Here is a 15,367-nt window from a genome sequence, read left to right as displayed (position 1 = left end):
TAATTGCCCCCTGTTGGGGCAATTAACCGCCCACCCCCTAGAAAAGTCATAGCACCCCATTCCCGAATAAGCCGCACAGTTTGACACCTCATTCATGGGTCTACGACAAACGGTGGTTAATTGCCCCCTGCTGGGGCAATTAACCGCCCACCCCCTAGAAAGGTCATAGCACCCCATTCCCGAATAACCCACACAGTTTGACACCTCATTCATGGGTTTATAAAAAACGGTGGTTAATTGCCCCCTGTTGGGGCAATTAACCGCCCACCCCCTAGAAAAGTCATAGCACCCTATTCCCGAATAAGCCGCACGGTTTGACACCTCATTCATGGGTATATGACCTCATTCATGGGTATATGACTCAGTCAAAGTTGGTCTCAATGTTAAGTCTATGGGTGGATAATTGCCCCCTGCTGGGGCAATTAACCGCCCACCCCTCAGAAAAGTCATAGCACCCCATTCCAGAATAAGTCGCACGGTTTGACACCTCATTCATGGGTCTACGAAAATCGGTGGTTAATTGCCCCCTGCTGGGGCAATTAACTGCCCACCCCTCAGAAAAGGCATAGCACCCCATTCCCGAATAAGCTGCACAGTTTGACACCTCATTCATGGGTCTACGAAAAACGGTGCGGGACTCAGTCAAAGTTGGTCTCAATGTTAAGTCTATGGGCGGATAATTGCCCCCTGCTGGGGCAATTAACTGCCCACCCCTCAGAAAAGTCATTGCACCCCATTCTCGAATTAGCCGCACAGTTTAACACCTCATTCATGGGTCTACGACAAACTACTTATTTGACAAAATCCCCATCATAAGTCAATGGGGCAAATTTGGGGACCTCTCTTGCCCCGGGGGTAAAACTTATACCCTTGTATTCATTCCCCCCCAGAGAATGTTGATAAATGGAGGATTCATTCCCCCCTACTATAACAGCCCCCCTAGTTATATAGGGCTTGGGGCAAGCAGCAGGCTCTAACCCTGAGTGTTTCAGTCAGTCGGTTAGGATACACCAACCGCCAATATGCAGAAGACAAGATTACGAAGAGACATGTTACAAGTGGGAGGAGGAAGGATAGCGAAGTGGTAGAGCGCACGCCCTTACATCGCCGGGTGTGGAGTTCGATTCCTGCCCCGTTGGCTTTGGAGTTCGATTCCTACCCCGTAAGGTTTGGAGTTCGAGTCCCGCCCTGGCAGCTGAGCTTCCTTGGGTCTCAAAGCTGATGCCTTAGGTAGGGCATGTATCAGAAATGGTATCAGCATTGAGCCCCATTGATAGAGGCAGACGCACCAAGGGAATTGAACTATGAAGGACCATTGATGGCCACAGGCGCGTCCTGGCCTCCTCCTTTTTGTATTTTCAAGGGCAGCTCATGATTTATGATGCCAGCTATTAACCCTTTTACTGCCAGCTGTTTTGGTCAAAGCGGAACTTGTATTGCCAGACAGTTTTTGAACATTTTGCACTGTTTCACTTTAGGGGCCTTTCCTCGGGGGGACTTTTAGTTTACCCAGGAAAACAATATATCGTTTTTTTCAGAACAACCTAAGCTTTCAAAATATGGTAGAATTTTTGTGTAATTCCAATTCTGTAACAAGATATAGGCTTCTAAATGTCTAAAAATGCAAAAAAAAATCTAATTTTCCATAATATAAACACACATACTAGAAACAAAAATTATTTTATGCACGAATATACAACTGATTTGGAAAGCCCCATGTCTCCTGAACGTGCCAATACCAAATATATATAGTTTTATGGAGATTTCTCAAAAACTCCCAGCAGTACATTACCAAATTTCCAAAGCACTGCTCCAGAAAGCGGCATACCTTAGATTTCAAGGACAAAATTTCCACTAACAGAAGGTTTATCCCAGAAAATTGTACATTTTTGGAAAGAACAGATTCTGGGGAATACAGAATAGGCAGAACTGTCTGTCTACTCCAAACTATCAAGTCGCAATGCTTTCCTAAAGTTATTGGTTTTTATCAAAATTTGTGATTTTTTTTAAAAATTGCTTCAAAACTTCCAGTCTATAGTATCTTATCTCCTACAGGTCATAAAGTAACCAAATAAAATACCCTAAATATGAACGCCAGGGGTCCACTGAACAGTTTGATGCCCAATATGTATAGGTTTAGCTAAGTATGTGGCATGTAGGGGCCCCAATGGGAACATACCCCCATATGATGTATCATTTCAGCTCCTGCAAAATCAACACATTTACATCCTTTATGTGGGATAATGCTACAAAAAAAGTACGCTCACCCCAGAAAGCCATATATTTTTGGAAAGTACACATCCCCCCGAATCTATAATGGGTAAACATTTCTTTTTGCTCCAAAGTACCAAGCTGTAAAGCTTTCCTAAGTTTGCAGATTTATATGACATTTAGAAAATCGCATAAAAATGTTGCAATTTGCCGCATTTATCTCTCACAATTTCTTGATAAAGATCAGATAAAGGCAAATCACCCCAAATAGGAACACCAGAGGCCTACTGAACAGTTTGATGCCCAATATGCATAGATATACCAAAGTCTGCGGTATGTACTGACCCCGAAATGAAAATAGCGCATAAGGATTTCTCGCCTGCCAGCTCAGCATTTGCACACAGAGCCCCCTGTCAGTGTATTATGTGCCGAAACTTCCCCTAACTATACACAGACCCCCACAAAACCATATATTTTTGGAAAGTACACATTCTGACAAATCCAACAAGGGTAAAGAGTCCTTTCTACACCAAAGTACCAATCTGCAAAGCTTTCCTAAAGTTATTGGTTTTTATGACATTTCAGAAAATCGCCTAAAAATGTTGCAATTTGCCGCATTTATCTCACACAATTTCTTGCGTACAAAGGCAAGTCACCCCAAATAGGAACACCAGAGGCCTACTGAACAGTTTGATGCCCAATATGCATAGATATACCAAAGTCTGCGGTGTGTACTGACCCCAAAATGAAAATAGTGCATAAGGATTTCTCGCCTGCCAACTCAGCTTTTGCACACAGAGCCCCTGACAGCGTTTTATGTGCAGTAACCCCCCCCCCCTAACTATACAGAGAGCCCCAGGAAACCATATATTTTTGGAAAGTACACATTCTGATGAATTCAAAATAGGCAAAGTTATTTTTGTACACCAAAGTTACACCTGGCAAAGCTACGCTAAAAACAGATTAGGAACACTTATACAGGGATAAAATGCGATAAAACCACAAAAATTGTGCAAATCAGTGAAACAACAAAATAAGTCACATGACAGTGTAATTAGTGGTCAGAATATCTGATCCAATAGTCACGCTGTCAAAATAAACAGTTTTTGGGTAAAAGAAACTAAAAACAAAGTGGCAAAATGAAAAAAACAAAAAACAAAAACCAAAGTGTTTGTGTATACATGTGTGTACATGTGTAAAAGTTTTGTTATAGTGTGTAAGTGTGTATATGAGTGTAAATAAGTGTATAAAAGTGTGAAAAATGAAAAAAAAAACTGCTAAAATGTGTGCTGTAAGTGTGTGTGTAAATGTATGTAAGTGTGTATAAATGTATGTAAGTGTGTGTGTAAGTGTGTGTGTAAGTGTTTAAATGAAAAAAAAAAAAAAGTTCTTACCTGTACTGAAGACCCGATCGCCTCCTCTTCAGTGGGCCGGGCCGGCAGGGGGGAAGGAGGAAGCAGGAGACGTGATGCAATCGCGTCTGCTGCTTCCTGGAGGGTCCTGCGAGCGAACGATTTGCAGGACCCTCATGACAGCCCCCCTGGCACGTTGCCCAGGGGGGCTGTCATGGATAGAAGCTCTCTGCAGCGGCGGCATGAGCTGTGCTTAAATGCCAAGGAAGTGTGGGACACGTTGTTGGCATTTAAGCCCTTTTACTGCCACGACGTATGCCATAAGTCATTGGCAGTAAAAGAGTTAAAACACTAGTGCACTTGGTGTTTCTGATGCTGCCATTCCAACCATGGAAAATGGGGGTGTTTTGTAATGTGGGTGTGGTCAGAGGGGCGTGGTCAAAAATATTGCATCACTTAGCGCGGCATATACTTTTGTCCCTCTTTTTAATTTTTAAATGTTGGGAGGTATGGTGTGGTGCAGTGTTGGGTGTCAGTGTTGCCTACAGGGCGTAAGAAACTCACTGGGTTCAGTACAGATAGGTTGTCCCAAGTTGTGGAAAGATATATTTCTTAACTATTGATAATGTCTGCTTTATTTATTATTTATACTTGTCCAAAGCTGCTGTCACTGCCTGTGGCCTTAACCTTAATAACTATAAATGAAAAACATGGCTGTAATAATCTCTTATGTATTAAAAGGGATATTGGAGGCATTCTGTGATAAAGGTACAAAGCTGCAGGCCTCGTATATTATAAGGGATAATGTACCCCCTACTGTAAATGATAAGGATATTAGCAGTCACTGAGGGGCTCTGTGACCATATAAAGGTACAAGGCTGCAGGCAGAGTTATACAGGGAACTCTGAGTATCACTCATGTATGATAAGGGATAATGTACCCCCTACTGTAAATGATAAGGATATTAGAAGTCACTGAGGGGTTCTGTGCCCATATAAAGGTACAAGGCTGCAGGCTGAGTTATACAGGCAACTCTGAGCATCACTCATGTATTATAAGGGATAATGTACCCCCTACTGTAAATGATAAGGATTTTAGAAGTCACTGAGGGGTTCTGTGCCCATATAAAGGTACAAGGCTGCAGGCTGAGTTATACAGGCAACTCTGAGCATCACTCATGTATTATAAGGGATAATGTACCCCCTACTGTAAATTATAAGGATTTTAGAAGTCACTGAGGGGTTCTGTGCCCATATAAAGCACAAGGCTGCAGGCTGAGTTATACAAATGGCCCTCTCTCAAAACCATCCTAACCACAAAAAAACCAGTATAAAATACAGGTACTATTTTATTATTACAGAGAAAAGGGAATCATTTAAGCATGAAATAAACCCAATAGGGCTGTTCTGCCCCCAATAAGGGGTAATTATATCTTAGTTGGGATCAAGTACAGGTACTGTTTTATTATTACAGAGAAAAGGGAATCATTTAACCATTAAATAAACCCAATAGGGCTGTTCTGCCCCCAATAAGGGGTAATTATATCTTAGTTGGGATCAAGTACAGGTACTGTTTTATTATTACAGAGAAAAGGGAATCATGTAACCATTAAATAAACCCAATAGGGCTGTTCTGCCCCAATAAGGGGTAATTATATCTTAGTTGGGATCAAGTACAGGTACTGTTTTATTATTACAGAGAAAAGGGAATCATTTAACCATTAAATAAACCCAATAGGGCTGTTCTGCCCCCAATAAGGGGTAATTATATCTTAGTTGGGATCAAGTACAGGTACTGTTTTATTATTACAGAGAAAAGGGAATCATTTAACCATTAAATAAACCCAATAGGGCTGTTCTGCCCCCAATAAGGGGTAATTATATCTTAGTTGGGATCAAGTACAGGTACTGTTTTATTATTACAGAGAAAAGGGAATCATGTAACCATTAAATAAACCCAATAGGGCTGTTCTGCCCCAATAAGGGGTAATTATATCTTAGTTGGGATCAAGTACAGGTACTGTTTTATTATTACAGAGAAAAGGGAACTTATGTATTGTCTGGGCCCATTCTTTGCAGGGATCTGGGAACTCTAATAGTTAAATGATTGAGGAAAACAAAATTGCATAATGTGAAAAGAGGAGGGAAAAATGCCAAACTACAGTATTAAAAATATATGATTATGCGCCTGACAGGCCCGGATTTGTGGAGAGGCCACAAAGGCCCGGGCCTAGGGCGGCACGCCGCCCCGCGCCAGAAAAATTTTTCAATTTGGCTCCCATACGGAACAGTCGGGACCTCTCCCCACTTCTCCGTATGGGAGTTTAACGGAGCGTTCGCGCATGCGCACTGGGGAGAGGCCGCGTTCTCCAGATAAGGCTGGAGAAGTCTGGTGTCAAAATGGACCCCCTACTGTGCATGTTAACGTTACTTTCCAGGCACCACCTGCTGTCTAAAAACAGAATAATAAAATTTTTTCCCCTGACACAGCAGGGAGATGGCACGAGATAACACAACAGGATAGCCTGTGTTATCTTGTAACTAGTTAAGTTTTGGGAAAACCTGCGCTTCATCTGTATGTAATTTTGTGTCCACAATGAAAGATATGAACAAAATGAACATATGAATCAAAATATACATGTTACTAAACTTCATCGTTTATAGTTTCTCATTATTTGCCTTTCCCTTCTCCATCTTTCCAGCTTTTAAATCTAGCAACCAGATAGCTGCTAAAATTCCAAACTGGAGAGTTGCTGAACAAAAAGCTAAATAACTGAAAAACCAAAATGAATTTAAAAAAATGAAAACTGATTGCAAATTGTCTTGGAATATCATTGCCTACAACATACATTTAATTTAAAGCTGAACAACCCTTTAACACAGAAACCTAGTTCTGCACATGCTCACGTGGGTGAGGCAGGGTGGATAGGTTTTCCTGTGAGTAAATGCACTGATCTGGTGTATTTGGCTGAAAACCTTCACCAGTACTCGAGTGCTTTAACACAACTTAAAAAAATCATTAGACTTGCAGAAAGCATTGTAGACAAGATAAACATGGTTTTCACATCACAATCCCAGAATACTGGCAAGGCTGACTATGGATAACATGATGGAAGTTATTTACAGGTATGTAAATAAATGTATTGACATTTCTATGCCTGTTAGAAATTTTAGCTCTGCAAATCCAGTAGATCCCTAGGGTCCAAAGATCAAATTAAAATGGCGGCCATAGACGCTGTCGGGCCAAGGACCTCATCAACGAGCCGAGGCAGTCCCCCATCAAAAAGAAAATCAAGCCTGTCCAATAGGTCCGTTAAGGGTGCCCATACACAGGCAGATAAGCTGCCAAAGTGGTCAAAAGAACTCAAATGGGCAGCTGAAATCTGCCCCTGTACAGCCACCTTTACTTGCAGGCACAATCACATTTTTATACAGCACAGAGCCAAGCCATTACTCTTTCCACTCTGTAAGGAATTCTGTGGGATGTTTGCACAGACTATTTCATTTTGGTTATTAATAAAATTAGACACTGAAATGACAAATTACCAACATACCATTCAACCAGTGCAAATTGGATTCCTCTGTCTTCAGCGATCGTTGCAAGAGGTTTCTCCTTATATCAGGCAGATTACGGAATTCATAGAGAGAGGCAGTGTACAATCCTCCATCTAGAATAAACACAAATATATATATATATATATATGTGCTATCTGCTCAAATATAAAACTAAATAATCCTTTTGAATAAAGATATATACAGTATTTACATAAAGTTATAGAGTGTTCATTGATACAGTGGTGTGAAAAACTATTTGCCCCCTTCCTGATTTCGTATTCTTTTGCATGTTTGTCACACTTAAATGTTTCTGCTCATCAAAAACCGTTAACTATTAGTCAAAGATAACATAATTGAACACAAAATGCAGTTTTTAAATAAAGGTTCACGTTATTAAGGGAGAAAAAAAACTCCAAATCTACATGGCCATGTGTGAAAAAGTGATTGCCCCCCTTGTTAAAAAATAACTTAACTGTGGTTTATCAATTTCAATTTTCAATTTCAATATCAATTTCTGTAGTCACCCCCAGGCCTGATTACTGCCACACCTGTTTCAATCAAGAAATCACTTAAATAGGAGCTACCTGACACAGAGAAGTAGACCAAAAGCACCTCAAAAGCTAGACATCATGCCAAGATCCAAAGAAATTCAGGAACAAATGAGAACAAAAGTAATTGAGATCTATCAGTCTGGTAAAGGTTATAAAGCCATTTCTAAAGCTTTGGGACTCCAGCGAACCACAGTGAGAGCCATTATCCACAAATGGCAAAAACATGGAACAGTGGTGAACCTTCCCAGGAGTGGCCGGCCGACCAAAATTACCCTAAGAGCGCAGAGACAACTCATCCGAGAGGCCACAAAAGACCCCAGGACAACATCTAAAGAACTGCAGGCCTCACTTGCCTCAATTAAGGTCAGTGTTCACGACTCCACCATAAGAAAGAGACTGGGCAAAAACGGCCTGCATGGCAGATTTCCAAGGCGCAAACCACTTTTAAGCAAAAAGAACATTATGGCTCGTCTCAATTTTGCTAAAAAACATCTCAATGATTGCCAAGACTTTTGGGAAAATACCTTGTGGACCGACGAGACAAAAGTTGAACTTTTTGGAAGGTGCGTGTCCCGTTACATCTGGCGTAAAAGTAACACAGCATTTCAGAAAAAGAACATCATACCAACAGTAAAATATGGTGGTGGTAGTGTGATGGTCTGGGGTTGTTTTGCTGCTTCAGGACCTGGAAGGCTTGCTGTGATAGATGGAACCATGAATTCTACTGTTCTACCAAAATATCCTGAAGGAGAATGTCCGGCCATCTGTTCGTCAACTCAAGCTGAAGTGATCTTGGGTGCTGCAGCAGGACAATGACCCAAAACACACCAGCAAATCCACCTCTGAATGGCTGAAGAAAAACAAAATGAAGACTTTGGAGTGGCCTAGTCAAAGTCCTGACCTGAATCCTATTGAGATGTTGTGGCATGACCTTAAAAAGGCGGTTCATGCTAGAAAACCCTCAAATAAAGCTGAATTACAACAATTCTGCAAAGATGAGTGGGCCAAAATTCCTCCAGAGCGCTGTAAAAGACTCGTTACAAGTTATCGCAAACGCTAGATTGCAGTTATTGCTGCTAAGGGTGGCCCAACCAGTTATTAGGTTCAGGGGGCAATTACTTTTTCACACAGGGCCATGTAGGTTTGGATTTTTTTTCTCCCTAAATAATAAAAACCCTCATTTAAAAACTGCATTTTGTGTTTACTTGTGTTATCTTTGACTAATAGTTAAATGTGTTTGATGATCAGAAACATTTTGTGTGACAAACATGCAAAAGAATAAGAAAACAGGAAGGGGGCAAATAGTTTTTCACACCACTGTATATAAAAGCAGCAACTACAAAAATAACGATAAAAATGCAATATTATTATAAAATCCATTGAATATTCTAAACTTTAATAATAGGGCATATAATACACTAGTTTTGATACAAGTCACATCACTAAGCACTAACCAAAGGCTGACTTCAGGAGTGCCAAATCTAAAAGAAAAAAGCCACACAGTTTGGCAATAGAAGTATGGGGCCCTGTAACTCCTGATGGTGGCCCTGCTCCTAAGTCAGAAGGGCCTTCCCCCCCAGGGGTCCCCTATTAACCCATTGGTCACCTGGGTGTAGAGCCCTGGCAACAAGTAGAATGGGGCCACAATGGTGAAAAAAGACTAAACCACACCCAGCCACATCCTATAATACCGAAAACCCTTCCCCTTTGCAGCCTATGAGGTACACTTCACTGCACATCACTGCAGTACTCTATGTGCTGCCCTGATGGCAGCCCTATCTAGAAGGCAGGAGTTGTGAGGTTCTTAAGGTTTAGGGAGATGGAAATTTATTTTGAGGTGCTTATCCAGAAGGCTGCTGTGTAGGATGAAGACCCAAAAAATCCAGTGAGACTTCAATTAAGATAGAGTTTGCAAGGTGCTGGAGTGGTAATTTTATAATAAATAGTAGTGTAATAGTAGGGCAATTTTTTCTTTTATTTTCCACTTTTTAAAGTGTACTTCCCCTTTAATTGTTAAAATTGAATTTTAAAATTTTTAACTTCTTGGGGTTAACCAACACTTGCAAATATAAAGCTATAATTGTTACATTTTTTATTTTTACCAAATCTGCCGGTATAAAAAGAGTAAATTGATTATTTCTAGCTATATATTTTTCTGAAAATCATGCTAATATATCTGCTGTCATTGTACTGTACTTTGTAATCACTTTGCTGCTGTAAGAAACGTGCAGATCAGGCGAGCTCAGCTACACAGCAGGCAATCAGAAACACTAAGTGATCTTCACACATATAATTAATTACATTCTTTTCTGAGCATTTAGAGGGCCACATTTAGAGGCTATCAATATTCAAATAACATTAATTGATTTTACAACAGAAAGCAACACACACAATTCTTGGAGGAAATCTGTAAAATTTGGCAAGTACTAGAGGGGCTGCTAAAAGATGCCACAGACAGTCACTATTCATTGAGCCTGTGGGGGGCTGTTTGGGCCTCTGCGCACTTGAAATTCAAGAACCTATTTTGAATCTCAGTCATCAGTTTAGTAAAGAGCAGACAAAGAGAATAGCGTAAAGCCCCCACACTACCCCCTATTATACAGATGGATTATACAGTCACTTACCCACTAGGAGACCAACGTATCCTTTTGCTGGATCATAAGGGCATTTCTCCTTTCCTTCTTCTGTTTCTGAAGACAAAACAAAAGTCCTGGAATCCTAAAACAACAAATAATAGGGCAATATACCAGCTTGTTTCTATTTTTGTGCTAGACCACATAAAATGAATATTATAAAGAACCTCATAAATGTATTAGCATTGCTAATGAGACACTGATAATGCTATTCTATTAACTAGCAGGATCCTACTGAATTGCATATGAAAACAATTTTTTATATATATCATTGTGTTTCACACATATTCCACAGTATTAATGAGGGATATGTTAGGCTGGCCAAACACAGGCCAACACTCGACCAAGTTGCAACTCTGTAACTTATTAGACTGTGTATGGGCCAAGGAACAGTCTCTGTGATATCTGAATCAGACTGAACATAGATTGGGAAAGGTTGAAGAAAAGCCAACATTGCATCAGGTTGTAGATGCATTCAATTTCTGATTAGCCTGCCCATGGCTTTTGAAGCCAAATGATCAGATCTGTCTGCCACCACCTACAAGGTCACCAAATTGCAGATCTTCCCATGCATGGGCATCTTTTGGGCACAAGGGATCTGCATATGTAACACCTGCCATAAGCAGCTGGCAAGTACAGGCCACTCTGGCACCTCCGGCTCTTCCCCCTAGCTTGCACATTCTGAGTGAGGTGCATGCTAAAGGGTATATTTATCATGCTGTGTAAAAAGTGGAGTGAAGTATTAACGGTGATGTTGTCCAGGGCAACCAATCAGCAATTTGATTTCAACAGTTAGAAAACTAAAGCAAAGCATCTGATTGGCTGCTAAGGGCAACATCACCAGTAATGCTTCACTCCACTTTTTACACAGCATGACAAATATACCCCGTGTGTTCCAAGGGGCACCTATGTGGTGGTTATCTCTTGTCCCTCCTGTATGCAACGGCACCAAACAAGGGCTGTGCTGCATACAAAGTCAGCCACAAAAAGAGCACATACGCATTTGCACACACACAGAGCATACTGCATGACTCCTACCAACGCACAAAACCACTATTAATCTCAAATTAACAGATAAAATCAGCATGAAATTAATTTGAAGAAACCATTTATGCATTTCACAGGTGCAGAATAGGAACTACTAATTATGTCAACTCATTAATGTGCTAAGTCATTTGGATGAATTCAGTGTGAGTGTTATTCCTAGACACTGAATAAATACTGGATACAACACCATGCTTTAGCTGTTAAATGTAATATACATAGAAAACACTGAAACAACTATGGAATCCTACTTTAATTTTAGATATTATATTTTTGCTTCTGAGCAGATATAACACCCTAGTAAAGTGGAGGGAAAAGTACAACACAAATCTTACATCAAGCCTCTTTGTGTACAAATATTTTCCATAACTGTCTTTAAATGCAGGGAATTCATTTTAAAGAAAAACAATAAGTGATATATTCTACGATATAATACAGACAGTATATTCTACAGCAGTGATCAGCAATATGTTGCTCACCAACCCCCTTGATGTTGCTCCCAGTGGCCACAAACTACCATACAACAGACCTGCACAAGGCCCAGGTGGTCACAGGGTTTGCTGTATGGTTTTAGCACCGCTGGGGGCCGGACACAAAAAGCACATATGCGGAACGGTGCCGGCGCAGTGGCTGACCCTTCAGGCCAGTGATGCAAACGATCCAGTCACACGGGAAGTTTTACCTCCCACACTTAGGGGCATACTTATTAACATCGGAGACAAACATCACCGGTGATGTTGCCTTGATCTACTCTAGTGTGGACAACAAAATGTTTCCTTAATGCTGGTGGGAAAACATCACTCATAAGGCAACTTCGAAAAGCAGTGGCAACAAGTATGTTTTCCTCCCGGAGAATCAGGAGGACTGGATCTCAGATGAAGTAAAGAGAAGCTCACTTCCTCATCTGCAGATGCACCATGTTGGAGGCAGCACATGAACTTTGCAGTTTGGACAGGTCAAAGAAAAGTCTGTCAAAATTGACCCCTACAGAATTGCCCATGTCTGGGCCTGACCAATATGGATCATCAGCGTGACCTAAATTGTCCCTTTTTTGAAAATTAAATACTGAGGATTATGCATAAGCAATGTTCAAAGATAAAGAGCTGCCGAACTGAAAGAACTATTGCCCACATTACTGCACATAAATGTTTTTGACCTTTTATTAACAATATAAATTAAATATTCAATTTTCAAGTTTTATACAAGTCTGTACCAAACTCTAAGAGGACAGACCTACTACCATTTGTTCACCTAAACTGCTATATTGCAAATATTCCTCAAGAGGAACAAACTCTCTTACTAATTATTATGTCTTGTGTTCCCTATTATGACTGTATTATACATACATAATACCTACAAGGTTGATAATGCATTCAAATGCCAAATTACTTCCACATTAGTCAAACTATAGCAAAGTTATCTAACCAAGACAATACATTTTGGGCTGTTGCCTGTGGGTCTTTACTTATTCGGTCAGGTAATACCAAATATAAAAAAAAAAATACAGAAAAAAATAGGGTCTCAAAACACATAAAAACTGTGCTGCTTTCTTTACAAATGTAATAAAGGCAAATTATTTGCTGCAAAATAAAACTACACAACATAATTAGTAAACAGTAAATTTGATTTGTGCTTTGATTTTTTAGACTAGAAGCATTTTTTATTACAAAGGTCTTGCACGCTCTGCTGTCTCATAACACCCAAGCCTCAAAAACAATTTTAAACACCATTACCAAAATTACAATTATATTTGCAAAGGGATAAGCATATTTTGTTGGAAAAAAAAATACATACATTATAAACAGAAAGGTCATTGGAACTTTAAAACAGTGTAGAAGAAGATGGAAATAACATTAGGCCAGTAGTTGCCAGACTTTCAGTTCAGGACCGCCTTAGGGTTATGGCACTTTGGGAGATATGTCAGCCTTGATAAATCTGCTCTACCATGGGCGACTACTCTGCCAAAAATGCTTTCCCATCGGCAATAGTGTAAATAGCTGGTCAGAAAACATGTTATTTCACTTTTCCGACGTTGCCCAAAACTGGCAATAATGTTAATCGCCAGTGGGAATACATACGTGTTGCTTCATTTTCCCAAAGTTGCCTCGCAAGGAAACTTTGCGGTTTTGGGAGATTTGTCTCCCATAGCAGTGCTGATTTATGGCGGGTGACAAATCTCCTCCTGTGCCATGGCCCTTAGCCTGGCCTTACACAGGCCAATAAAAGCTGCTGACAGTCTGCATTTTATTGGCCCGTGTATGGGGCCTTCAGACGGGCCTACCCAAATGAGATCTTGCCAAAAAAGAGCCAAACTGTTGATCGAGCAGGTTTAAAAATCCTGTGGGGACAAAGAGTACATAGATGCGTTGACGCAGTCTCAAAGGTCTCTATCCCTGCAATGCAATCTAAGAGTTTGGCCCAATGGTCCAACGATCAGATTATTCCGATATCATCAAACGAACAAACCTTTCAGTATATGGCCACATTTACGGTTACAAAAATCCACCATTAATCATTAGTTTGTGTCCCCTGCCAAAGCTCCAGACACCAGTTACCCCAGCAGGGCAGCCTCACAGTTTGGGAACCAATGCACTATAGACAACACAAGAACTGCAAGTAAAGTTGGCCTCTAAGTTTGAGAAACAGTATAATACATAATACAGAACCACTGCTAGGAAACTAGGCCCCAGAGTCCAATACTAATTAAGTTCAGAAACAGAAGGCAAATTGCATCATAACTTGCAAATTGCCTTACTTCTTATAGTCAAGCAATTAAATTTTAGTTTTACTTCTGCAATATGTATGTAATCTTAGTCTCAGTGGCTGAAAGTTGATTTATTGCAGTATTATCACTTTTTTAGGGCCAGCTAGCTACCTGTATTTGCTGGAATGTAAAACAACTGTAGATGCACTTTTTTTTCTGTGAAAAATCATGAAAAAGTTATTCATGTATTGTGCCATCAATCAAAACTGATAAAAGGACAAGAGACTGGATTATAGAGAGATGCCACTATCCGCACCTTCAATAGTGTACTGGCAGAAACCAGAAAACCCTAAAATAAAAGGGACTGGAGTAAAGTTTTAGGTTATAGTAGGGGACATGGGGAATCTATAATCGCACCTGCTGAAGTGGTAGATACTTATATAAATGTATTGGAAAGAAATAACTCAAGAACAAACAGAAACTTTACTTAATAATAAATATTCTATAACATAATGTATAACTAGACATTACTTATAACATGACGCAGAGGGAATTGGTAATTTGATACAGTCTTTATTAGTATTATTGGCCTAAACTGACCTAAAAATGCATTCAAAAAGGCTATACAAACCCATTTAGAAATCACTTCATTTAAATGGACACACAGAGCAATTCAGTCTTATTTAAACTGCAAACATCAGACAGTGCAGTTAAGATAAGTAATGACCTGACTACAGTCTTGGGCATTTAAGAGGATTTTAAAGTCCCTACACATAGAGCAGCCACGGTGAGTGATGACAAGTATATATTATAATCATCCAATCAATAAAGGACAGGTAGAGCCTACTAAAGGTAGCCATACACAGTAAGATCCCCTCATATGGCAAGGTCCCCATATAAGTGGATCTCCTCTCGACACGCCCACCTAAGGTGATATCGGGCTAATTTAATAACTTGGTCCTATGGCCAAGGTAATTAAAATGGCAGGTTTATGGGCCACTGGATGGAGGACCGCATCATCAAGCCGCTGCAATCCCCATTCTGAATGGGAAAAGTCAAACCTGCCTGAGATTTGTCATTTTAGGCCAGATATCAGTCAGCGGCTGAATCAGTCTGAAAGACCTGAGTTAGTAATTGAAATCTGCCACCTTAAGGGCCGTAGCAGACGGGGAGATTAGTCGCCACGTGACAAATCTCCCTTGTCGCAGGCGACTAATCTCCCCAAAATGCCATCCCACCGGCTAGAATCGCCGGTGGGATGGCATGTGCAGCGGCAAAATCGCTGAAGTTTCCTCTCAAGGCAACGCCGTCGATTTCG

The 15,367-nt window shown here is 40.4% G+C and overlaps 1 protein-coding gene across 2 annotated transcripts in view; it reads right to left on the bottom strand.

Moving 5' to 3' along the window:
• The window catches only part of sema4g (semaphorin 4G), a 145,441-nt gene that overhangs the window by 57,735 nt on the left and 72,339 nt on the right, over positions 1–15,367 (bottom strand). For both annotated transcript variants that reach the window (XM_031906658.1, XM_002938721.5), the window contains exons 6-7: positions 10,293–10,386; positions 7,117–7,230 (exon numbers count right to left, since the gene is read on the bottom strand). In XM_031906658.1, coding sequence (XP_031762518.1) covers positions 7,117–7,230; positions 10,293–10,386 — 208 coding nt within the window. The remainder of the gene's footprint in view (positions 1–7,116; positions 7,231–10,292; positions 10,387–15,367) is intronic.

The sequence above is a fragment of the Xenopus tropicalis genome, chromosome 7 (assembly GCF_000004195.4).
Source record: "Xenopus tropicalis strain Nigerian chromosome 7, UCB_Xtro_10.0, whole genome shotgun sequence".
NCBI lineage: Eukaryota > Metazoa > Chordata > Amphibia > Anura > Pipidae > Xenopus > Xenopus tropicalis.
Note: the sequence above shows the minus strand (reverse complement) of the source record. Positions and strands in the feature narration are given on the sequence as shown.